Raw genomic sequence first — 26,356 nt, forward strand, 5'->3', positions numbered from 1 at the left:
CTGTCTGTTTGTCTCTCTCTGTCTATCTCTCTCTGTCTGTCTCTCTCTCACTTTCTGTCTCTCTCTGTCTATCTCTCTCTGTCTGTCTGTTTGTCTCTCTCTGTCTGTCTCTCTCTGTCTGTCTCTCTGTCTGTTTGTCTCTCTCTGTCTATCTCTCTCTGTCTGTCTCTCTCTCACTTTCTGTCTCTCTCTGTCTGTCTCTCTCTGTCTGTCTATCTCTCTCTCTCTGTCTGTGGTTCTCTCCCTGTCTATCTGAATATCATCTTTAAGCTAATGTCCTTTACTGGGACAAGCAATCTCATAGCGATTTTATATTACTAGGGCGTGCCCGTACGTGGGTGCAAAAAAACATGCGTGCAAACAACAACAAAAAAAAACTTTGAAACCATGTGGCAGTAACGACCACAGAACCCCCCCCCCCCCCTCTATTTACATGAAATGGTTTGGTCCATTCGCAAAGCCAAAGCGAACGGCTTGTGAGTACGGTAGAACCCCCCCCCCCCCCTCTATTTACATGAAATGGTTTGGTCCATTCGCAAAGCCAAAGCGAACGGCTTGCGAGTACGGTGACCATACCTTGGGAACCACTTGTCCGATTAATTTCAAACCTTGAAAAGGCACATCCTCGGGTCCCCAGCAATATACCTGGCAAGTTTCAAGTATATCGGACCCGTGGTTGTCGAGAAACAGCGGTCACAGACAAACACACAGACACACAGAGATTACTGGAATTATAGATAGACTAGGACGTGCCCGTACGTGGGTGCCCGTTCCTTGGTGCGGCCCAGCATCTAGTCGAGACCCAGTCACCCAGGCCGATCACCCATTCCGACCCCAAATTCCTCATCGACGATAACTAAACAATATATTATATGAATCGCACCGTACATACCTCCTTCTAGATCTTGTTCTTGTCTTGATATACTCACTCAGGCTCACTCTGTCACGACTGAGTCCTCCCAGCTCCTCCAAATGGCGCCCGCTACGCCTCAAATTCACATCGGCCACGCCTACGCAACAACGTGTTCTGTGATTGGCTGGCCTACCCCGCAACCTGTTCTGTGATTAGTTTGGTAAATAAATCGCCATAGCTCGGTAACTACTTCTCCGATTAATATGAAACCTTGAAAAGGCACATCCTCGGGTCCCCAGCAATATACCTGGCAAGTTTCAAGTATATCGGACCCGTGGTTGTCGAGAAACAGCGGTCACAGACAAACACACAGACACACACACATACACACACACATACACACACACATACACACACACATACACACAGAGATTACTGGAATTATAGATAGATAATAAATAGTATGTCATTTCTCTTGAAGCAATCCAGCCCCAACTTTCTTTGGAAGTCTTTTGCTGTCTCTCTCTCTGTCTGTCTATGTCTCATAATCACCAAACAAGAACAGTACACATTTCCTGTAATTATCTCTCATAATCAGGATAAATTTGGAACAGCCCTTAAACTAACACCAAGCAGATCAATTTTTATATTTAGGTTGAGGTTTCACACAAACGCTTTGCTTCTCGCAAAGCGTCCGCCAATGGGAACTAGAGGGAGGGAGAAGGAGCGGGAGCAGGAGACAGGTAGCCGGAAAGGAAATGAGGGACAATGAGGGCCAGTGAGGGAGTGTCGGTATGCCATTTTCATCCAATCGCCATCTTTCACAATAATTCTGGACCGGCATGAGATGGCGTTGTCTGTCATTAATTTATATTGTAATCAAACGAGTTTTAGAAATGGCGGGAAAACTGAAAAAAAAAAAATTTATTTATTTATTTAAAACGGGTGTACACGATTGTACACGTGTACGGACCTTACCGAACCTTACCGAACCGGCAAACAAATCGCCTCATGGTGCACTTCATGAGCCGATTTGCCTGCAGACCAGAGTAAGGCTCTTAACACCCAGCGTATACCGTACGCATCCTCGCAAGCACACGAATAATAGAATCATTTAAAACGTTCCATCCGTGACTTTTACCTCGGACGGTCGTGACAAAAATACGTTTACACTCCTTGGATTACCTATATCGCGGCAAGCCCCACACACACATCCTCCACCATGTTCAGAATTAAACACAAGTTCGTATTTCATAATGGACCCTCCCCAAGACGCCATGCTTACCTTGGCGACGTCCACTCGAAATCCAGCGGTGCCTCCAGATTGTCGGGGAAGTGGTGTGAGACTCAAGACTCCAATGATGTCACAGGTTTACAAAAGATCACAACTTTATTAACTGGTTGTTCACTTCATTCCAATACCAAATAATACTGTTTAACTCAATGGACCAGGTAACTCTATCCGCATAGTCCCTCTTTCGTGGCTGCAGCGCCGAACTCGTGGTACGCGTTCATTCCGTCGGGCAGGGCTTCTGAGGATGAGTGCTGCCTTGACTCAAAGTCTCTTCTGTTTATATCGGCAAACTTCAGTTAATCCTCTGTGCGCTGAAATCGTAATCCCTTCTCCGCTGCTTCTAATCCGTTCTCCGCAAACGTTACTCGGTCGCCTCACTGGCACCAGCTCGCTCCCCTCCCTGCTGGGAATTTGCTTCATCCTCTTTGCATCCCGATGAAAGACAATAGTACGGGCTTGGGAATGTGTGTTAGCCCGGGGTCGTGCTAAAGCTACACAACAGGACTCCCAGCTTCGACAGGGCGAGATGCATTCCTGACATTCTTACGACCACCTGCTCGTACCTTGGTTCGTTACCAGTTCCAACCAATGAGTTACACTGAGTTACACTTCCACAGCTGCATGTTGAAATATGTTGAAAAAGTCAAAACTTTACATGGGGTGTACTTACTTTTTCACATGACTGTATGTATGTCCACTCCATACCCATTGGTTGGACAGCCGGACTGACTCCACCCACAATTGTAACCTGAAAAAAAAAATCACACTTTGGTGCTATGGTAAGCCTAACACATCTTCGGAAGTGTCATATTCACAATTGCCATGCTCTCCCTTATAGGTTTTCCTTTCAGTGTAAAACACCCAAAGCGACTGTTAAAAGGATCATTGCATATCGAACGGTAGGGGGTGATAGGCGTCACAAGCCTTGTGAAGGCGACTGTAGGTATAGGCCTCAGATCTCTGGTGTCAGCTTATGTACCCGGGCAATTGGAATTATCCAAGCTATGTAACCACCATCTAATATGTAAAGAAGAAAATTTTTTGTTTGTGTGTTTGTTCATTCGGACCCGACAGGAACCAGTATCACAATCGAGTGATATGTTTTGTGAAGATTGTTTGTTGAGGTTTTTAGTGATTTGTCAACAACATACATATGATGATTAAAGTGTTTACCCGTGCTCTTATGATTAAAACGATTCCTTTACACAGGTGTTTTATGACACTTCCATGTTCAGGCGTTTGTTGCTTATACACTCAGACTCAAGTGAGTTTGTTGCTTATACACTGCCTGGGTTTTTTCCCGGGAATAATCGAGTAATGTGTTTTGTGATTGTCATGCAATAAAATATTTAAATACATATTTCATTGAATTTCTCCAGGCAACGCCGGGTACTTTAGCTAATGCATCGTATATACACATAAGCAGTCGACATGTTTTTTCTTTATGTATGCAACTTGATTATTTTTTTTTCTGGGAGCGATGGAGGTAGCAATCAGTTGCATATACACCACCCAAATAATGGGATGTGTCAGAAGAACATGCTGCATGCCTGGAACACGATAGCCCATAGGGTGGGTACTCTACCGTAAAGTGGAGTTCTAGAAGTTCAAATTCTAGTACTTCAAATTCTAGAAGTTAAAGTATCTTATTTTGCTGTTCAGGATTTTATGATATTCGATAAGAGAGAAGATTTTACGATAAATTGAGAGTATTAGAATTGCTGAGAACGTTGTTCTGATGATTCTTTTGACTCCACAGGAAGTGCAATGGAAATGAGGATTGTGATGAGGTAAGTTATTTATTTATTTATTAAGCCTCCGCCGACAAAGGTCAAAGTCCGAATAGGTCTATAACTTGGGAACGGCTAAAGGAATCTAATTCAAACTTGGTACAGATATGTATAATGATGTAAAGATTAACTGATTAGATTTTGAGGTCCCGAGGTCGAAGGCCAAAGGTCAGAGGTCATGTCAGGTAAAAAACATGTGACACCTTGAGAACAGCTGAATGGATTTAAATCAAACTTGGTGCAAGTATTATAATGATGTAATAATGTGGGCGGAGGCATATCAGTCGACGTCGTGACGTCGAAAAGTGTTGTTCTAGTTTATTTATTTATTTTTATGGTGACAATTTCGATTTTATTGCATTTTTTTTTTTTTTTATAGTTCCACATCCATAACTCCGAACTCAGTCCTTTGACGTTTGTATCAGTTGGAAACAGCTAATGAAAGCCATAGTGAAAACGTCTTTATTCAATTTCCACACAGTCGGCGGTTCAATTGATCCCTCAACGTGATTGTCATGTGGGTAAATACCACACGCCATTTTCTGTCTCCAATCCCACTCCTAATTTGGCACTTACTTATGAAATATTCAAACAACCAACTCCACAAGAAGAATGAGAGTAAATCCAATATATACCATGAATTATGATGATTTGACATTATGATTTTTTGCCTTCATTGCTTTTCAATTCGAATGCAGCTTTCAGTGACGTATGCTGCAGTGAATGTTCGAGGAAGAGGATCTGAAGAAGCATCAAATGTGGTACGCCACTTAAATTTTTGGAAATACTTTTTTATGCAATCTTAAATGTAAAAAAGGAAAATAAAAAGTAAAGTGTATTGTTGAATGTGGGATGTTGTTGTGGATTAAATATGTACAGGGAGTGATAGACAAAGAGGGCGATGGGTTCCTTGATGTCTTATTTGGTGCACTGGCAAAAGCAGGATTATTCATGGGGAAGTTCAATCGACAATTACTGTGTCATCCTGATGAGGAAGTGGTGTTAACAATACAGAAATGACATCTCTTTGAATCATCATGTGGCACGCTAATGTGTGTAATCAGACAGCAAAAAACAACGACGTGGCAAGTAATGAATTATTAAATGTGAAACTCAACACTTATCGTTGTGAGTTCCTGGGAATGATCTGCAAAATAAACAGCAATGGTATTTCTTGATTCCCTGGAAGATTCTGCTTATCTCTGTTGATGATTTCATTCTCTACCATGGCATTTCTGTCATTTCAGAAAGGCAAGCAGGAACCTTTGAGAATCCTCTCTGCAGACCCTTATATAATCAAGAACTGGTCCAACACTTGGAATATGTCTTTCAACCCTATGTTCACGTTCACGCTGTTGAAACCAAAGTTGAAACCAAAGTTGAAACCTGTTGAAACCTGTTGAATATGTTCACGCTGTTAAAGCCAAAGCGTTTGGAATCATTGGAATCTCCCGCGATGAAGCTAACTCCGAGGGCCTTTCACTCACTCACCGCAGGCAGGTTGGTGGTCTTTCCATCTTCTACCGACTCCTCTCCGGCCTTGCTCCCCCAGCTCTCTCTGGGCTCTGTCCCCCAAATATTCCTACAGGTCGCACAAGATCTGCCTGCAATCGTCTTATGGTTAAACTGCCGAAATCTCGGCTCTCTGCTCACCTTCACTCCTTCATTCCTCTTTTCTCCCACCTGTTGAGCAAACTCCCGAACTCCCTTCAATCCCACTCCTCCCTCCAGATCTTTAAAACAGCTGTTCACCACCATCTCTTATCTTCCCCCATCCAAAACCTTGATCTTTTCTACCCCCGCTAATTTCACCCCAGATCTACTTTTTTGAAATACCGACTTCCTTCCTGGAACTCCTTGCAGTCTCCATGTGTTTTTTTTTTACCTCTCCCACCCCCCCTCCTTTCACCCCCCACCCCAAGCCCTCTCCCTCTCACAGATCTCCCTTTGTCCCTGCTCTCAAATGTTGTGTTTGTGTGCTTCCCCTTCTCTCCCCATCTTGTCTACCGCTACCCTTATTAAATGCTTTGTGTGTCTGTTTGATTTTTTTTGTGTGATAAATGTTAGCTCTTTCACGAGCCTCGATCCTGTATACAAAAAAAAAAAACCCTGACAAATCCCACACACTCACCTTGTCTCCCCGAAAGGACCATCTGGTAAACACTCCCATCTACTTCATAAACAAAGCACCTGAAGCAGTTCAGTCACTCTCACCTTCAGCCACGCTCTTTCTTGGGCAGAATATATTTCCTTGATGGCGTCCAAAGCCATCCACCGACTGGGCATCCTCCTTCGTGGAAGTTTTTCCTTGTCCAATCTGAACTTTTGACAACCTACAATACCTTTATTCACAGCTTGATGGAGTACTGCTCTCCCTTTTGTGATGGCACCTCTCCCTCACACCTTGCCCTTCTTCGTGGAATGGAAAGCAATGTACTTTTTTTTTTGAATACAAGGTCGAGGCTTGGGATCCTGGTGTTGCGTTGGTGTTGCCTGGTGCCTGGTGCCTGGTGTTGGCTTAGCGGTTAGGGTGCCGGCTTGGGATCCCAGGATCCTCGGTTCGAATCCCGGTCGATCGTTGAATTAACGCCAGGGGGGTTGACTCAGCCTGTCATCCTTCCGAGGTCGGCAAATTGAGTACCAGCTTGCTGGGATGAATGATCCCGGTGTGTTAGAATAGGTACACCGTATCCCTGCGCATCAAAAGAGCGTGACCAAGGGTTGGCGTCAGGAAGGGCATCCGGCCATAAAAACATTGCCTCAAACAGGGAACCATGATTGTCATGGGGCCCACAAGGCTAACCTCCGCTCTGGCGGGGAAAATGGCCTTAAAACGATCATTCATTCATTCATTCATACAAGGTCGAGGCTTGTGTAAGAGCTAACATCGATCACAAAAAAGACAAACTGACACATAAAACATAAAACATATAATAAAAGGAGTGGGAGAACAAGATGGAGAGCAGAGACATCGGGAGATCTGTGGGAGGGAGATGGCTTGGGGGGAGGAGGCGTGGAAAGGGGGGGGGGGGGGGGTGGGAGAGATTAAAAAAAACAAAAACACATGGACACTGCTCGGACTTCCAGGAAAGAAGTCGGTATTTCAAAAAAGTGGATCGGGGGTGAATTAACGGGGGTAGAAAAGATCAAGGTTTTGGATAGGGGAAGATAAGAGATGGTGGTGAACAGCTGTTTTAAAATCATTATGCTTAAATCATTATGATCTCCCATTACAAAGATGAGTGTCTAGGCCTGTTACTTTCTCATCGCAGACAGGTTGGTCGCCTCTCTATATTGTATCACCTCCGTTTTGGCCTGGCACCCTCTGCCCTTTCCTTTATTGGCGATGCTTCTCCCAGGTTACTGCAGGGTGCACACGTTCTGCCAGTAATTTTAGATTCTCAAACCATGTGATCATGTGCCTCAGACACAAGTAATATTAGTGATATTATCCTCAAGCTTTTGCAAGACTTCCATATAATTTTATTATTAAATTTGGATGTACAGGGGTCTGTCCAACAAAGTAGAAGTAACAGGGATACATGTAGCAGCACAAGGAGTAGGGTTGGGCTCTACTCATAAAGTCAAAAGTTAATTTAATTTTAAAGTAAATACAAGTTGAATTTCAATCTCATAATGTTTTCTTTCTCAAAGGTTTCAAAATCGGAAGAGCCCACTGAATATGCAGAGATTTGTTCCAAAAAGCCAACATTAGCCTGACGGAGTCTCCAAGGATCAAGGAATAAATGATGTCGTTGAACCTTCATTCAGCATCTCTCAAGATCTCTTAACAACATCCTGCTTCACATTTTGCACAATATACGGAATAGGTTCGGTGCTCTTCGATGCACATAGGTTTCCCGCATGATTTATTTGCATTTACTTTGGATTAACAGTTTGTGCTGCGACTCCTCTGCTGAGAATCGAGGCTTCCTGTACGATCTCAGAAACTAAGGAGAGCTTAGCCCGGCGAGTTCCTTGCTTCTCCGGTTTATGGAACATTATTCCAGAGGCTGTTCTGTCTCACTCTTCCCTCCAGGACTTCAAGCATGCATTGCACCACACCATCTATTTTCATCCCAACTTCTGACCTATGACCTTTATTACCCCCATTAACCTTTCCTTCATCAACCATTTTACTTGCAAGTTTCAGCGTTTCCTCCCCTCCTCTTTTTTTGTCCCCCGTCGCACCGCGGAACGAAAGGGGGACTATGATTTTCCCCTCCGTCCGTGTGTGGGTCCGTGCGTGCGTGCGTAAGCGAAGGACCGATTTCTAATTTGGTATGTGGGTGCAACCCATGTCAAAATCAAAGATGGCCGCCGCCATGTATGTCTGACGCCATGTATGTCTGAACCTTGTGAGCAGAATATCTTAAAATAAGCGAAGTACCAAAGTCTAATCTGGTGTGTGGGTGTATCTACGCATAAGGAAGAACGCTCTTGAAAATTGGGTCGCCACGTCAAAATCCAAGATGGCCGCCACCATATATATGTCTGAACCTTGTGAGCAAAATATCTTGAAAAATAAACGAACTACTAACTTCTAATCTGGTGTGTGGGTGTATCTAGGCATAAGGAAGAACGCTATTGAAAATTGGGTCGCCACGTCAAAATCCAAGATGGCCGCCACCATATATATGTCTGAACCTTGTAAGCGAAATATCTTGAAAAATAAACGAACTACTAACTTCTAATCTGGTGTGTGGGTGTATCTACACATAAGGGAGAACGCTATTGAAAATTGGGTTGCCACGTCAAAATCCAAGATGGCCGCCAACATATATATGTCTGAACCTTTTAAGCGAAATATCTTGAAAAATAAACGAACTACTAACTTCTAATCTGGTGTGTGGGTGGATCTACGCATAAGGGAGAACGCTATTGAAAATTGGGTCGCCACGTTAAAATTCAAGATGGCCGCCTTGCGTCTTCCACTTTGTCACCTCACATCACTTCACCGACTGGGGACCGAGGCGTAACGCTTGTTGTTCATTAATTTCCTTGATGTTGGCCCGACTGCCAGTTCTGCCTTGCTCCTGAATGAGCCATAACAAAAAGGGAGATATCCACTGAAGGCCTAGGTTTTATAAGGCTGGGAAATGGCAGGATAGCAATTGCTACTTGTTTGTTCATGAATTTGTTTCCCTGTGGATTCAAATCCACACTTAAACTCTCTCGCAAAGAAACATGTCTGTCCGTTCACAATTAACCCCTAACACCACGTAATGATGAAATAGGAAGGTTAATTTCGTGGAAATGTTATACAGTATTGCAACAACTTTTGTATGTACGTTTTATTAAGAAAAAATTTTTAACTACTTTTAATTGTTGTATTTTTCATTGATCAAGATACTCAAACCATTGAATTAACCTTTGTACTCAGAATCTGATTTGTTGAATTGTTTTGAAATAAAGTTTTTTTTTTTCTTAGCTTCTTGCTCTCTCACAATGACCCAACACCTGTTCAGAAGATTGTGAATCTGTGTAAGATTCTCATCTGATTTTCCATTAGAGGATCACCATTCAAAAAATATTCACAAGGATGCTAAGGTAGGACCTCATCACAATGGATAATCACCCTTGTGTTAAACCCAGGATATCGGCCAAAGCCTTAGGTTTGCATTGGATATACCATGGGTAGTTCTGCATCAAGCAGGTGCAAGTTGGATGATAATGGACATCATACAGCACTGCTTGCTGATAAATTCAACAAGGTAAATTTCCTTTCGACACAATTCCATTGCGGATCAAACTCAACGAGACAGATAAGAGGTGACCATGATGCTACATTATAAATAAAGCTGTCGAGATAATACGGTCTCGGCTCATGGAAATGCGAGATGACAAAGGGGACTAGGTTTACAGACTGTCAAAGGCTTTGGAGGGAAAAGGAGGGTGATAGACATCCCCATAGAGGAATATGAGCAACATAAGGCCCAGAGAAGAACAGAAGAGAGGGAATAGGAAAGATGTAGCATGTGTCGAAGAGATTGCTGGTAGGTTATTTGAATGTTTAAACCAGATGGTATTCATAGAATACTTACCCTGCGCAGTCAACTTAGTGCAACCCAACTCTTCTGTTTTTCAAGTGTTTTTCCTTTGATCCAATATGGCTGTCAGACCACGTAACTGATGACATCATAAATTTATATTCTCTAATGTAATTGTTGTGTAGATAACGCTCAAGAAATTTCAGAGTGATCAGACTATGGTGTCCCTGTCGAATTATGACGTCATAATTAAGGCACCAATGACATCATCGTTAACACTTATTCCCCATGCGGAATTGTTTACAATGAGCCATGTTTGAATTTTTCGCATTGGCGGTTTCGGGGATATAGAGGTGCAACGATTTTCCAAGATGGTGTTCGTACGACGTGACCTATGACATCATAATTATGAATAAAAAAAATTATACAGGCGGATGCGCTTCTTTGGTAAAATTTCGTGTCAATCGGACCAACGATTGCCGAGAAAACGGATTTTAAAAATGCAAACACACACGTTCGCCACACGTACGCACCCGAATGTCTAACCCTGCTTTTCACTTCGTGCGTTCAGGGTAATTATTCACAGGCCGAGGTGGGTGCCCTGGTCATGTTCTGAGTAATCGCATCTTATTTTGATATGAAAACTGGAAGTTTGAGACGATAAATATGAACAAATTGTACCCAAGCTAATACTCACCAGGTGTTAATCGATTCATAATGTATGCACGACGATCTTGAAAGGCTCTGTGCCCAGATAGTGAAGTAGACCTTGCGGATTATGTAGTTGAAGTTGGTTGAGTGCAGCTATCTATGCATCACCTGCCAATCTCCCTATGAAATCTGGGATGCTCTGCCGATTTTTGCCAGGACGTTGTATGTCCCACGATCCTCATGGATTGCTGAACTTATGGATTGATGATGATGATTTTTAAGTGGTGAAGTCGCTTCAATATTTGGCGATGTCCTTCCATCCATCTGTCCATCCGCCCGTCAAAATTGAAGAAGAACCTTTCTAACTCATCGTGTTTAATTCTAGAGGGTTCTCAAGGGTAAATCCAAAGGTTTTCGTTCGTTTCTAGGCTTTGCCTATTTCATATTTAAAATGCCAACATGAAACACTTTCTTCCGACATGCATGCAATTTTTTTTTTCGGGAAGTCTACAGGTGGACAGAGTGAGCTGAAAAATATAAAGATGAAGAGCCGAAAAGTTGTGGAAGAATTATGAAAATTATGTGTCAAATATAAATGAAGGATGGACTGAAGGAGAAGATGAACAAGTGGAAGGAATGTATGGAGACAAAGGTCTGAAGGTGAATATCGGAAAAACGAAGGTGATGGAAAGTGGTAAAGCATGTGGTGAGGTGGAAAGAACTGGGAAGTGGCCGTGTGCTGTGTGCAGGAAGGGTGTCGGAGTGAACTCCATTCAACGTACAATGTGCGCTGAGTGGGTTCATCAAACGTGTAGTGGTTTGAGAGGGTCATTAACCAGTGTGGCAGCTACATTCAAGTGTAAGGTGTACACAGAGGGAGCTGCAGATGGAGGAAATGTTGAGTTGGATCTTGGAGACGGCGTGAAGCTGGAAGATGTGAAAACATTTTGCTACCTAGGAGACATGCTGAATGGAGAAGGTGGATCAGACTCGGCAACGGTTGCTAGAGTGAGATGTGCATGGAAGAAGTTTCGGGAACTGAGTGGCGTGCTGACGAGGAGGGGTGTGTCGTTGAAGCTGAAGGGAAAGGTGTATGCTGCATGTGTGAGAAGTGTTATGATTTATGGGAGCGAGACATGGGTAATGAACATAGAGCAGCAACGAAGGCTGGAAAGGGTGGAAATGCGAATAGTTCAGTGGATGTGTGGAGTATCGTTGAGAGAGAGGAAGACAAATGATGAATTGCGAAAGATGATGGGAATAGAGCCTGTGATTGATGCTGTGAAGAGGAACAGGTTGAGATGGTTTGGTCATGTGTTGAGGAAGGATGAAAGTGACTGGTTGAGAAGAGTGATGGAAATGAATGTAGAAGGAAGTAGAGGACGGGGAAGACAGTTAAAGACTTGGCTAAAGGTGGTGGAAGAAGAAATGCGGGCAAGGGGGTTAACAAGGGGAGATGCAGAAAATAGGGCAAAATGGAGAAGATTGTCATGGGGCCCGCAAGGCTAACCCCCACTCTAGCAGGGAAAATGGCCTTAAAATGCATGTTGTTGTTGTTGTTGAGCATTTGTAAGGTCGCTCTCCTGTATGGATACTCATATGCCTTTTCAAACTGCTGCGATGAGAGAAACCTTTATCACATATGGAACATTTGTAGGGTTGCTCTCCTGTATGGATCCTCATATGTAATTTCAAATTGCCTTTTTGAGAGAAACCTTTATCACATATGGAGCATTTGTGAGGTTGCTCTCCTGTATGGATCCTCATATGTGATTTTAAATTGCCTTTTCGAGGGAAACCTTTATCACATATCGAGCATTTGTGTGGTCGCTCTCCTGTATGGATCATCATATGTAATTTCAAATTGCTGCTTTCAAAGAAACCTTTATCACATATCGAGCATTTGTGTGGTCGCTCTCCTGTATGGATCATCATATGTAATTTCAAATTGCTGCTTTCAAAGAAACCTTTATCACATATCGAGCATTTGTGAGGTCGCTCTCCTGCATGGATCTTCATATGTAATTTCAAGTTGCTTTTTGTCAAGAAACCTTTATCACATATCGAGCATTTGTGTGGTCGCTCTCCTGTATGGTTCTTCATATGTAATTTCAAATAGCCTTTTCGAGAGAAACCTTTATCACATATGGAGCATTTGTAAGGTCGCTCTCCTGTATGGATCCTCATATGTAATTTCAAATTGCCTTTTTGAGAGAAACCTTTTTCACATATCGAGCATTTGTGCGGTCGCTCTCCTGTATAGATCATCATATGTGATTTCAAATCGCCTTTTCGAGGGAAACCTTTATCACATATCGAGCATTTGTAAGGTCGCTCTCCTGTATGGATCATCATATGTAATTTCAAATGGCCTTTTTGAGAGAAACCTTTATCACAGACAGAGCACTTGTGGGGTCGTTTTCCAGTGTGGATCCTCATGTGTATTTTGATGTTACTCTTTGAAGCAAAATCCATTCTGCACACATTACACTTGTAACGTATTCGCCTTTCTCTAACCTTTTTGTGTTTGTTTAATTTAACATTATTCATGGTGTTGCGAGGCCCAGACATGAACTTGTATTTTATAGAAAGTGAGTCTTGATCTCGTTTCTTCAAAAAAGGCTTCTTCCTCACTGTCAAGCTGAGACTGGACCTTATTTGTCCCATATTACTTCTTGTTTGTTCTACAAAAACAAAGAATACAACATTTTATTTTTGTCAAAATCAAAATGTAAAATATTTAACACATTTCCGAAAATTATTTATTTTCTCAACACAAAAGATTGTAAGTGATTTTTTTACGTTTCCACTCACCAGTTGCAAAACAGGAAGCACTTCCGTTTGTCATGTGAATATCATCTGAATCTTCCTTTGCAGAAGCACATTTTAAATCTTCTGTGACAGATGAATCGTTGTGTTGTCTGCCATGCACATTTACAGGAAAGACATCACCTGTGAACAAATAAAGCTTCAATCTTTTGCAGGGAAATGAGATTGAGAACCATCTCGAGAGTTCATAGAACATGTTACGTCATGGAATGTATACTTCAATTTAAATATAATAATGAAGTTAAAGATTGTTAAAAAGAAAAATTCCAGATGTTAAGTCTTCCACATCACCCTCATTCACCACCCTATTTAACATGTCCAAGCACTGCTAAACCGTAGGTTATTGGCAGGAACAAGAACGGCAATTTGTGTTCAACAGTGTTCAAGTATTTAATTTAATTTAAATAAAATAAAGATTGTAAAATTAATCCCAAAAAATTCTGGAATTTACTGGCGTTAGGAGTTTCTCAAAATTTCGTTTCACAAAGCTCTTAACAAGTGTGTGTCTACCCTCAGGAGAGACAGGTGTAGAAGTCCTTCTTTTAATTTGAAGAGTTAATTTAATGAGTAATTTAATGAGTAATTTAATGAGTAATTTAATGAGTAATTTAATGAGTAATTTAATGAGGAATTTAATGAGGAATTAAAAGTGGGAGGGGGCAACACCACGCATACCTCTTTTAAGGTGTGTATAAACCCTGGAATAAACGTGGGAGGGGGCAACACCACGCATACCTCTTTTAAGGTGTGTATAAACCCTGTAATATTTCAGCAATCAATACGATGCTGAAATGATGTAATTTACTGTGTAAGATGGTCGACCTTGGGTTTGTTTGGGTTTTGTTGTTTATTTTTGTGGGTGTGTATTTTTGTGTATTTTGTATATATTTTCACGGCTAATTCCAGTTAACATCCTGCAAAATTTGCTCGTTTTTCTGGCCAAGTCGAAATTGCGTTGAGTTCCTATGGCATGCGCCATTAAAAGCGCTGTGTAATGGTTGAGCTCCCTTTATTTCGTTTGGTCACGCGGATGAGCAGACAAAATGACGAATGCTGCGGCTGGAGCAGTGGAAGCGATTTTAATTGTTCAATGATTATTCGATATTGTTATGACTTATTGTCAATAGGTATACTAAGTGGCCATGAGGTAGCCTGTTGCTATGTACAGTTTTATTCTATTGTTGATTATACCACATAGCTGTGGTGATAAAGGAAATGTTCGTTTTAAATAGATGATTATGATAGGACCATGACTATAAAATCATGATGATTATTATGAATGATATCATAGGGTTCAAATGCAGAATGATTGCATGAACTTGGGAAAGAACTTTCAAGCCCTATGGGATAAATTGGGTGTTACAAGCGATGGAGTTTCAAAATTTAGCATGATTGAAGGAATTTTACAGTCTTATTTCAGGAGTTTTACGAAATTTATATTGCCAAGAGATTTGGGTACTATTAAAGAAAAATGATGAGATATTTTTCCCAAAGAACTTTAATATCTGCCATCCATTTTGGCGGTCTCACGAATGAAGGATGAGTTGCCTTTAGTGGTTGCAAAGAAAATTTGTGGAGACCAGGCAAAATGGGGAAATATGTCAGATATGACCCTAGGACAGAACGGTGATTCATCAATTGACATGAGGTATGAACCAGAGGTGACGACCGATGAGCTTCGATCTCAGTCAATGGATGGACCTGTCCTGACATCATTGGGGAAAGGGCTTATGCAAGGAGTCATCCAAAAGGATTAATTTGATTTATTGATGAATATTGATAAATTAATTGAAATTGAATAATTGAATTTAATTGAATAAATTTAACTGAATAAATTGAATTGAATATATTGATTGTTTGATTGATGAAAATGCGGTCTCAAGAAAGAAGCTTTGATATCTTTGTGAGATATTATCAATGTGAAGACAACCTTGGAAAATTGAGCAAGGTGGTGAGTTATATATAGATATATATGTGCGGTTACCATTGTGTGATTTCCCCTTCAACAGAGCGGACACCTGAGGATTCACCCATTTCATACTGACCCTCTGGCTCATCTGCAAATACTGATCTGTGAGATTGGATTGTGCAAAAGCCACAGGTGAGAGAGATTCTCTGGAAATCACCGTTTGAACAGGTGGAGAGATCCTTCCTGGAGGTACGAGAGAAGCTTTAGAGGAACAAACTACAACACATCCAATGCTACTTTGATAAAAGGCAAAATGGGAAATGGAGCCTGCAAGAATACACAAGGACAACCAGAGATTCCACAAAAAGGTACTTGTACACATCATATGTACGACCGTTATGGTGCCGAAGCTATAAGGCAGGTCGAGAATTGGTATTTGTGAACAAAGGGACATGATGAGGAGTTTCCAAGAGATGGTACATTTGAGCGAAGTCGATTGGAAAGATTGGAACAAAGATTGAAAGCCAGGAAGAGACAGAATCTAACGGTAGACTGGCTTGCATTCCATCTTTGGGATGGTGAATCCAGACAACGGGAACAGCAAGAACGGATAACGGATCTAGAACTTAAAATAAAAAGGATACAGGATACAGTGGAGGAGACAAATGCACAACTGCCCTCGAAATTAGGAATGAAAGTGACAGTTGTCCCATCTGATTTCCAGTTGTCTCCCCAAAAAGGATGGTACAGATAATTTTTTCGTGTTTCAGGAGATAACGAGAGATTGCAGTGGCAACTCAGGGATGTAGAGATGCAGCCCAGCAATACAAGTGCACAGGTGCACAGACCAGGCAACGACAGAAACCGGTGTTTCAAGTGTGGACGGATGGGTCATTGGAAAAGAGGATGTCCGTATACCAAAAGGAAGACAAGTTCATAGGGTAAACCAAGATCAAGGGTACCAGTGCTGACCGATACCTCAGACAATAATTAGGCCTTCATTGCGACAAATCCCAAATGACGATTGGCCTCAACAAATTAGATTACTGGACAAACATGAATAACTGTCGATGATTCTTGGGTCTGAAAAGTTTTCGGAGCAAGAATTATTCATTTTTCTTTTGCTTGTAAGCAAATTGATAATGAATTGATCAAATGCCGAAATTGGATCTTTTATGTTGGGCACAAAATTTTAAATTTACAAAGTTTGGAACAATGGCTTTGCAATTTTTTTGGCAAACCAAGTGACAAGAGTCACATCATGATCAGGTGGGAATTTCGGACTATTGTTCCACACGATTGATAGGTCAGTGGTCGACTGACATACAAATGGGTGGGTAGTCAAATTTGGATAAATTATTGTGGGAACTGAAAGGGTAATGTCAATGTGACGTCATAGGGGTTTTCTAAGAATAAACTTTTTGGTCCATTTGTGTATTAGCGCTTATAAAATTGAAGGACAAATTTTGAGAAATTGAAATAAAGTTGACACCCATCCGGATCTGTAAATAAGGGTTCCAACGCAAACAAATACGCATAATGCATGTGTGTGTGGGTATTTTGTGTGTCAATGTTAGTGTTTTTGTGTATCAATCTTACAAGATTGTTGACACCGACAGTGTGCCTTCTCTGGAAAATAGATAGTTCCATGGGGATGGGATCGCATATGGAGGGAATTCGTAAAATAAAAAAAATAGAAATATAATTTGATTATGAAAATTATCACTTTTGTCAAGGGAGATGGAGAATAAAGATTTGATTTGCTGAGTTATGAGCAGCTATTCATTAATAGTAAAAATTGGGAGTAATCTTGGGATTCCATTGTGATCGAATTTATATGAGAATCAAAGCTATTTATGGATATGAGCTTCATAAAAATGTGGGAGTACAAAATTAGCCAAATTTTGGAGAGGTCTTACACTGACTTCCCAGAGTACTCTGCTCATGGATTTTTATAGATAGAAACTTGAATTTTATCAGCATATAAATTGTGCTGTATGTATGGATGTGTTTTAGGCATAGATGATATGGGAAAATAGTAAAGAAAATTTTGCTGGTTTGAACTATTGTGGGTTTTCAGTTCTGGAGTTCAAACAAAGTCACTGGTTAACAGATGAGAAAGGATAGTAAATAAATTATTCGATGCTGGGCAAAGTAAGTATGATATTACTAAGACTTATGAGAGCTATTGTTCTTCCTTATAGCAGTGGAAAATTATTGGAAAAAATTAGATCCAACATAATGAATCTATAAAAGAATGTGATAGGGATAATATCCTCAATTTGTACTAATTATTTGATTGTGGGTAAAGGAATTAATTTATCGTAGTGGATTGTTAACAGCAGCCTGAAAATGTCCTGAGAGTGTGCATCCATGTAATCAGAAATCCCAGATTTGTTTTTACAAACAACATTTTGGTAGAGGTCTTGTGTGGACGAGCACTTCCTTGGTAGATAAAAAACGGTACTGCATGCTGGCAGCCACTTTTGCGGCCAGTTAGGCCAAACAAATTGAGAGGAAATTGTAGTTAAATACGTAAGTTACACATGGCTATTTGTAAAAAAGGAAATTTGTTGAGATGGGAAACATTTTTCGAAGGTTTATTAAAGTGTTATAATATGACATGTGGCAAGGCAAACTATTGGATGGGAAAATTAGATCTGGTTATAGAATAAATTTATTGACCCCTTGAAGTTAATTCCTCGAATCATTGTTTCACTGGCATTTTTTGTTCACATTGGAAATAGTTTGGTAGAGCCTTGGTTAAAACCTTTGGTTGCGGTATCTTGGAACGAATTGATAAACCATAGGAGATTGATAAGAATAGAAACAAATATGGACCCAAAATAGAAAGTTGGATTCATGCCTCTCATTGCAAGCAAGCACATGGGGCTAAGGTGGACGATCCCACAGAAAATGAGGCTGCACCTAGCAGCCCAGCAGAACATTCAGTGGCGGATAAATGATAGTCGTGATATACATTCATTTGAATTACATTTTAACACCCCTTGCATTGATAAACATTACAATTTCAACATTTAATATTCCTACTTGAATTAGGGAAGATAGTGACATTTATTTGCCTACATGACATACCATTATCTACTGATATTAGCGCAACATGAGGGATAATGTATCACAACTACACTCATGATGAGGGGATTTAGTTCGACCCCGGGAGATAGGGGGATCAGGGTAAGACAAATAATCTGATTTATGTTACATATTAAGGGATTTTCTTTATTTACCTTTTAGGAAGCTTGTTAGTTTGGTATACAATGTTGAATGTCATTGACATATAATTATGTTATAGGTATGAACATATACAAGGGGTAGCTCACATGTTTTACAGATGGCTACAGGTGGGACAAGAGGGAGCAAGATACCACGATTATATAAAAGGGGGTGCCTTTGCATGGTTGGGAAACACATTTGGAGGGGTGGTAGCTAAGATACTCCAATATTTGTTTGTTGGTTTAGTAGTTATATTGGCAATTGTTTTCGTGGTGGCTTGCTTGAAAGCCTTAGTGACGGTGTGTTTGAATAAGGTAACCAACAACACGATGATAACGCATGAAGTGACAAATGAGGAAAGAAATGTGGAACCAGAAAAGGAAGACTTTTATGGCGACATAAATACTGAGATTAAAAGATTAAATCAAGTGATGTTGCAAATGAATACAGTAGAATTAAGATAATGGCATAACGACAATGTTATGAGTTGTGTCAATTACAATATCAGTGAACTCATATCACCACGAGTGACACACTGTTAGGAAAAAAAAAAAAAAAGGAAAAAGAAAAAGTGGAGAGGAATTATGGTAATAATACATTATGCTTAATTTGTTGGTTTGGGAAAATTGTTGTTGGGAATTAGATATTCCTGTGTGTGATTGTAATCATATACAATTTATTTTCTTAGAGTAGTGCTAAAATACCTGCACAAGTTAATTTTTGAACTATATTAACCTGAAAGCAATTGTGGATGCTATTCTTAGTTTCGTAGAAAAATACATACCTGATTGAATATTATTTGTGTGACGCAAATAAATGAATATAACTTTTTGAATGTTGTAAGGGAAAACAACAAATTGTTGAATGTGAAACTGTCGGAAGATATACATGATTATGCTGATTTCATGGTAAGATGTACCCTATCTGATTCAGTGTGTGTGGAAAGCAGATTCAGATGTGACTGAGCATAAGGATAAGACGAGATCACATTTTGAAGGGAGTGCTAACAGAATTGGGAAGAAGTTCGAGAAAGAAAATTTGTGGCTAAAAAAATGAAGTTAATCGTGGCATACACCCTCTTTCTCAAAGAATGATGAAGACATTCTCCCGTGTAACTTGGAGATGAATGCTTACCTTCACCAAGGAAATTTATGTGACCATTTGCCTGGATCACACTGCAACATATGAAAGAAAGGCGATCACTTACTCTTGTTCGAAGGCTTCGAACATTCACCACATCAGAAGTTGCAGGACAACGACATTTTACCTGCAACCTCTGTGAAATGCGGGGACATATGTTATTACTTCACCAACTTCCGGGGAGCCAGCATGGAGCTGCAAACCAATGGCTGTGCCTTTTCACAACAGCTGTGCACGATTCTGCGGGCCACTCCTGGTATGGACCATGGATGACCTGAACACCATGGTCCCAACATCATTGTGGATGCATCCGGCATCCCTGTTCCACATCTTGCTGGCCAATCAACGTCACACCAATACTTGCTGCCCACTCACAATGAGGGAGGAGGCAAGTCGACTACAACTGGGTGAAGGCCTTGTTCAGGAATTACTATGGTTTACAGCAAAAAGTGGCAAGAATGCTACATGGAGAGCAGGGTCAGTCTATGACTCCGCAATGTTACCACAACAGCGAAATCCTACACAAAGTAGTGCAGGAGCTATGAAGACATTAGGAGAAAATGTTTCATACCTGGATTCAAACACAAGTGATCAGCCCTTCCTTTCAAACAAAGTCAACATTTGTGTGGAGGCAAACGTTTTTGCCAGATGGTGCAGATGCTTTACAAAACTTGAAAATGAAGTGAAATTGTTGTATCTTGGTGATGGTGAAGTGTTGTTTTGAAAAGATATTTGTGATGCAAACGCAATAGATTGAACAATATGGAAGGAGTCAATGACCAACGAAATGTTTTGTGATTCTTGCAGGATGACGGTGTATGCTTAAGGGAATTTGATTACCAAAGTTATGATTATTTACTTATACTTGTATTGATATTTACTTGTAGATATTGATTATTTACTTATACTTGTATTGATGTTTACTTGCAGTGATTGATTGTTTACTTATATTGATGTTTAGATTAATGGTTAATATAAACAAAAACAAAAAAGATGAGGGAATTGTGGAAATGTAACTCATTGATTGGGACTAGTAACGAAGCAGATAGACGATTTCATGTCAGGAATGTGCACGAACATGGTAATCTCTTGTCCACCTGGTCACAGCCCCAGGCTGGAGCACCCCCCTATTGTTTGGTAAATGGAACTCGCAGCAGGAGGGGAGCGAGCTGGTGCCAGTGAGGCGACCGAGTAACGTTTGCGGAGAACGGATTAGAAGCAGCAGAGAAGGGATTACGATTTCAGCGCACAGAGGATTAACTGAAGCTTGCCCATATAAACAGAAGAGACTTGGAGTCAAGGACCACTTGCCATCAGAAGTCCTGCCCGATGGGATGAACGAGTACGGCGTTGCGGAGGAATATCGGCTGAGAAAAAGGGACTATGCGGATAAGAGTTATCTGGTCCATTGAGTTAACGGTAGTCATTAGTATTGGAATGAAGTGAACAACCAGTTAATAAAGTTGTGATCTTTTGTAAACCTGTGACATCATTGGAGTCTTGAGTCTCACTACACTTCCACGACACCCCCCACCCCAGGACCATTTTGGAGGTGTAACTGTGCAGCACCATCGACCTGTGCAGCACCCCTGCTGCACTTTGCTACATCTGTGCAGCCGAATTGCAGAGCAATTTGCTGCCATATCCTTTTGTTGTAACTTTGCTGCACCTGTGTAGCACTTTGCTGCCACAAACACTTTGCTGCACATTATTACAATCATGGACCACAAGTTTTGTGGCCTTGCACCTCTGCTGTGCAGCACCTCTCTGCAGCATCACCTTGCATCTTCGGACCACTTGTTTTGAGTGGCAGTAATGTCACGCAGTCGGACCACATGAGGTTGGCCCTGCTTGACAAAGAAATACAATAAACGCATTTATTGTGTATTTTTATTATTATGTGCTAGGGACGAGAAGATTTGTAAGGTAGATAGCCCTGAAGATCAGGAATGGCCTGTATGCTGGTCCGGGGGCTAGCGGGTTTGATAGGCACACAGAAGAAGCAAGAAGCAAGATCCAAGAAGCAAGCAGCAAGTGTTATGAATGTTTGAGTGTGTTTGTGATTTTGCTGTGCTTTCTCTCCCCTCCAATCTTCTTTCCAAAAAGGATAGGTCCTGGGTCATAGAATTGTGAATAAATTAAGTTTTTTGTGCTTGTAAATATAAAATGCTGCCCACCGGCTGTGTGTTTAGTTTGACAAATTCTGGGTTCGGTTAGTTGTGGGCGTGATTCTGTTAGATAGCTACTCAACGCAATAGGAGGGACATATTTAGTGTTTTAAAACTGTAGCACCCACGGGTTAGAGTAAATGTTAGAGGAATGCACACCTATATGTCACATGTAAATGTAAAGTTAATTTTGCAGATCATTCTCAAAACCGGTCATTCCATTTTGTTGGGTTCGACACGGGGACGAGTCTGACGAGGGAGAGGGGTCGTGTTGCGGTTTTGAGTTTGTACAATAAAGGTTAATTTCCCCCTCATAGTTTAGTCACACTACAACACATAGCCCCGCGATAGTTCAGTTATTTCTTAGTATGTGTAAGCATAGTCCTTTTCCTGTGTTAGTTTTGCTTTCAGTAACATAATGAGAGTTAGGTCCTTTCTTGCCTTATGACGCCTTATGCCACCTTTGGCTTTTTGGCGCAAATTAACACGAGGCAGGCCTGGCAAATTGAGGCAAGACCGAAGGAGGGCGGAGGAGAAGCTGATGGCAACCGCGAGCCGCCAATCCGGGCTCGAAGGGAGTGGCTGCGGCACTGCGGCACAAGGCGTGGTTAGAACATTCGAGAGAGCTAAGGGGGTTGGCCATATAACCCGTTGCACGAAGCTCCCACCGCAGTTCTGTAGAGTGGTGAGCTTGCAAGTTCTGGTGGGAGAGGCGCTTGTGAGCAAGTTTGAGTTCTGAGAGAAGACGCGCATGAGCCAAGCTATAAGGGCTCTTACAAATTGGACGCTCTGTTGAGCTTGAGGCAGAGCCTCTATTGGGTTACGCGAGTGAGAGCGCACCGGTAATTAATCGCGCTGTGAAAACCGCCAAGCCTGGCGAGAGACGCGTACATTTCCCTCCCGCCTGCCTGCTCTGCCCTTTGTTCGAGAGATGTGCTGCAAGGATCCCTCCCACCGCCTGCTTGCCTTCATCGTGGGATGTGCTGTGACCGGGGAGAGCCACGCCGGGCGGAGCCATTCCTGGATGACCAAGTCAGCGTGTGAACATCATCCTACCTTCATTTCCCCTTGTGAGTGTGATCGGGCCCATGTCTGGGGTTAACTTAAGACTGTATAAGACTGCTCTGTGTCTCTGTGCTTCTACCGATCATTGTACATAATAGTAATTGAACCTGTGTTCTTCCTTTTTTCCAACCGTCTTGTCTTTTCCATCATTGACTAAGCGTGGTACGAATAAAACCGCTCTAATCGGGTTCCAATACCAAGGTAACTGCACAGACCACGTGGTACGCAATCCGCTCGGTGTACTCAAATTATGCGTGGCTCGTGCGAGGCTTGATTCCCCGCTTCCACGGCGGCGTAGGTACTTAGGTACGTGCGAACATCATCCCGGAACCCTACCCTGCGTTTGCCCGGGAGGGGCGTTTCAAGTCTCTCGGTTGCGCCGACCCAAAAAGAACAAGGGGCTTAATCTCCCCTTGGTAAGGGCAGGAAGGGCGGCAAAAACCGTAACAATATATATATATATATATACATATATATATATATATATATATATACATATATATATATATATATATATATATATATGTATATATATCTATATATATTGTTACGGGACCGCGGCGAGGATGTTGTTTGCCGAGCGGATGGCCGCCGCGCCCGAACAGTTACTCCGACTAACCCGATTCTTGAACGTTGGCCGAATCACGCCACAGATATTCAATGGGGAAAAGACAAAGGCGACATCACTATCACCCTCATACACTGCTCCATCCACCTGTCCAGTTGCACACCTGTGCAATCACAATACTACTCACAATCACAATCAGTTACTCATACCCTGCTCAATACACTTTCGATCCTCACACACACGGCATCACCTGAACTACCTGTTGCCCTGCTAACTTAGTGCTCCCCGTCTTCCCTTTAAACTAAGCACATACCACGTCATTATCATCCACACTAATCTACCTGCGTCCCCACTACAGGTATTATTGTCACTACCTAATCTTACCGTTACCTAAGGTCATCTTCTCTAGATCCCTATCATTATCCTAACCCTCCCGGGCTAGTTTTCACTGCCAACCCCATAAATATATTGCTCCTTTGCCCCCGCTGTGAGAGATGGCAGAGTTGCCATCCCACCACATCGAGCATCTTCTACTATCAATTTTGCTCACCAAATTCCAGCCAATCAAAAATTTTCCATTCCAAAATTTCGAATCCAAAAACACTATCAGTATCACCATCATCACAGTCCGCTATATCCTAGCCTCGGTGCGTCATGACATCATTAAACTCGGCTTTGCAAAGCCGAGCAATGAACGCAGGTGGTTTGGTCGCCTGCAGGTTGAATCCGTCCGGCTTTCGGTTCAAGGGAGGTGGTTTGGTCGGGCCGAGATTCCACGCACTATCTCGGCGTGGTACCTTGCGGTCCCGGGCCCGATGACCGAGGCTCGCCCGGTCGGAACCCCGCCCCCGCCAGGGGGCACCGTTCCGCTTCCTCCCACTCGCCCTTGAACCGGACCGGTCGCCTCGCCCGACAAGGCCCGGACTCGACCGTGTGGGGCGGAGCCAAGGCCGAATCGGCAATGACGCTTCGAAGAGAAGCGATGCAGCATCGATCCGCGCCGGGCCTGGCATCCAACAAAGTGCACCGCGCCCCGAGTGCTCGCATCGGCTATCCGTCGCCCTAAACGCTAACCCGTTCAATGTCGATGCTTCTCTTGCATACGCGACCCGTTTCACACTCACAAAACCTGGCGTTCCAACGCCTCCAATGCATCCTTCACACTCCGTCCATTCCACCACCGCACTCCCCGTTACACACCACACCTCTCGTGCACACTCGCCATTCGCACACTCCCTTAACACACCTCGCGCACCGTCTTGCGCACTCTCCCTCGGTACGTACTCCGTACCACTCACCATGGGCGTGCAGCCTTGCATCCACCCACTACCGCGCTCCGATGTGCTCCCTCGCATTCGCGCCACGACCAACTCAGGTGTGCTTCCTCGCACACCCTCGCCGTTCATCCCATATGTGCATCCTCGCACCCGCTCCACCACCAACTCACTCCTCATGTCACTCTCCGTACACCCCGAGGTGCATTCTCGCTCGCACTCGGTTTCACACTCGCGCTTCGTAACACGCTCACCCCTTGACGCACACTTTTTTTCCACACGCGTGCCATTTCCACTCACACGGGACCCTTCACCAATGCCCGGGTGCTTCCTCGATCCCAATCGCGCGACAATTCTCTTGTCGTCAAACATCCTCCTGCAAAATCTCCCCGCACAATTCACAGCACGACTCACCTGGGGGATTCCCTTCTCCATGCGCACCTGCAAATCTTTATAAGGATTAGCAAGTACGGCATCAGGATGTGCATTCAGACTTTGAGCAGTATCCATTTCTCCCTGCAATTCCCGGGCTACCTCAGTCGTCTCTTCAATTATAATTCCCAGCACTTTTGCTTTCTCTTTATTCACCACGACGACCGCTGGCTTTAATAAAATTCCCTCTTCTACCTCAACGGTCGCCGGCTGCCCTTTACCCCGGGTCGCGATTTCTACCCCGGTCCAGTTACCCGTGCTTTTCTCCACTTCGCGCAACCAGTGCTCCTCGACCCGCTTTACCTCGTCGTGCACCCTTGGGACCCTTTCGCTCAACCTGCGGTCTCTGTCCCTCTCCAACCCCTCATTAATTTATTTGGCTTGGCCAACCATGCCCCCCAGTTTGTCCCCTACTCCGCTTCCGAATCCCTTAAATTTGCTTCCGAGCCCCTTCAATTTGCTTCCGAGTCCCTCCAATTTGCTTCCGAGCCCCTCAAATTTATTGTCTAACCGTTCACCGGTACCCCTCGCTTCGTCCCTCATTGCTCCCATTTGGCCCCTCAATCGCTCACTATCAGCCCTCGCTTCGTCCCTTATTGCTCCCAATTGCTCACTATCAGCCCTCATTCTGTTTTCCATTCGTTCCATACTGTCGTTTTTTTTTTGCATTTCCACCATGAATTGGGCCATGAAGGCTTGCGTTTGGACCACGCCCATTGGTTCCGCGGCCGTGGCCCCCTCAACCACGTGCGAGCCGCCATTTTGTGTCCCTTCAACCACGTGCGCGAGGGCGCCATTTTGTGCACCTGACACCTCCTCAACCACCTCCTCATTGCTCTCCTCCATTTCTTCCCTGTGGTCCTGGGTTACCCCTAACGCCTCTTCTAGCTCACCCACCTGCATCCGATCGCCTTGATTGTCCATGGCACGACTTCCAAATTTAAGATTTTAAATAAAACAAAATTTTTTTTTGGGCCACCCGTAATTTTGAGCGCGCTATTCGCGCTCCAGGTCCGAATCTCACTCCCAGGCACCAATTGTTACGGGACCGCGGCGAGGATGTTGTTTGCCGAGCGGATGGCCGCCGCGCCCGAACAGTTACCCCGACTAACCCGATTCCTGAACGTTGGCCGAATCGCGCCACAGATATTCAATGGGG

At 42.9% G+C, this 26,356-nt stretch overlaps 2 protein-coding genes across 3 annotated transcripts in view; one reads left to right on the forward strand and one right to left on the reverse strand.

Annotated features, from left to right (window-relative positions):
* LOC137428956 (uncharacterized) overlaps positions 1-9,367 on the forward strand; it is a 107,521-nt gene extending 98,154 nt beyond the window's left edge. For both annotated transcript variants that reach the window (XM_078780829.1, XM_078780830.1), the window contains 3 exons: positions 3,907-3,937; positions 4,636-4,698; positions 7,592-9,367. In XM_078780829.1, coding sequence (XP_078636955.1) covers positions 3,907-3,937; positions 4,636-4,698; positions 7,592-7,657 — 160 coding nt within the window. In that variant the 3' untranslated portion in view covers positions 7,658-9,367. The remainder of the gene's footprint in view (positions 1-3,906; positions 3,938-4,635; positions 4,699-7,591) is intronic.
* LOC144892693 (protein FAM200C-like) overlaps positions 1-26,356 on the reverse strand; it is a 1,175,895-nt gene that overhangs the window by 963,887 nt on the left and 185,652 nt on the right. The gene's annotated exons all lie outside the window — the stretch shown is intronic.

The sequence above is a fragment of the Myxine glutinosa genome, chromosome 6 (assembly GCF_964187855.1).
Source record: "Myxine glutinosa chromosome 6, kmMyxGlut1.1, whole genome shotgun sequence".
NCBI classification, from domain to species: Eukaryota; Metazoa; Chordata; class Myxini; order Myxiniformes; family Myxinidae; genus Myxine; species Myxine glutinosa.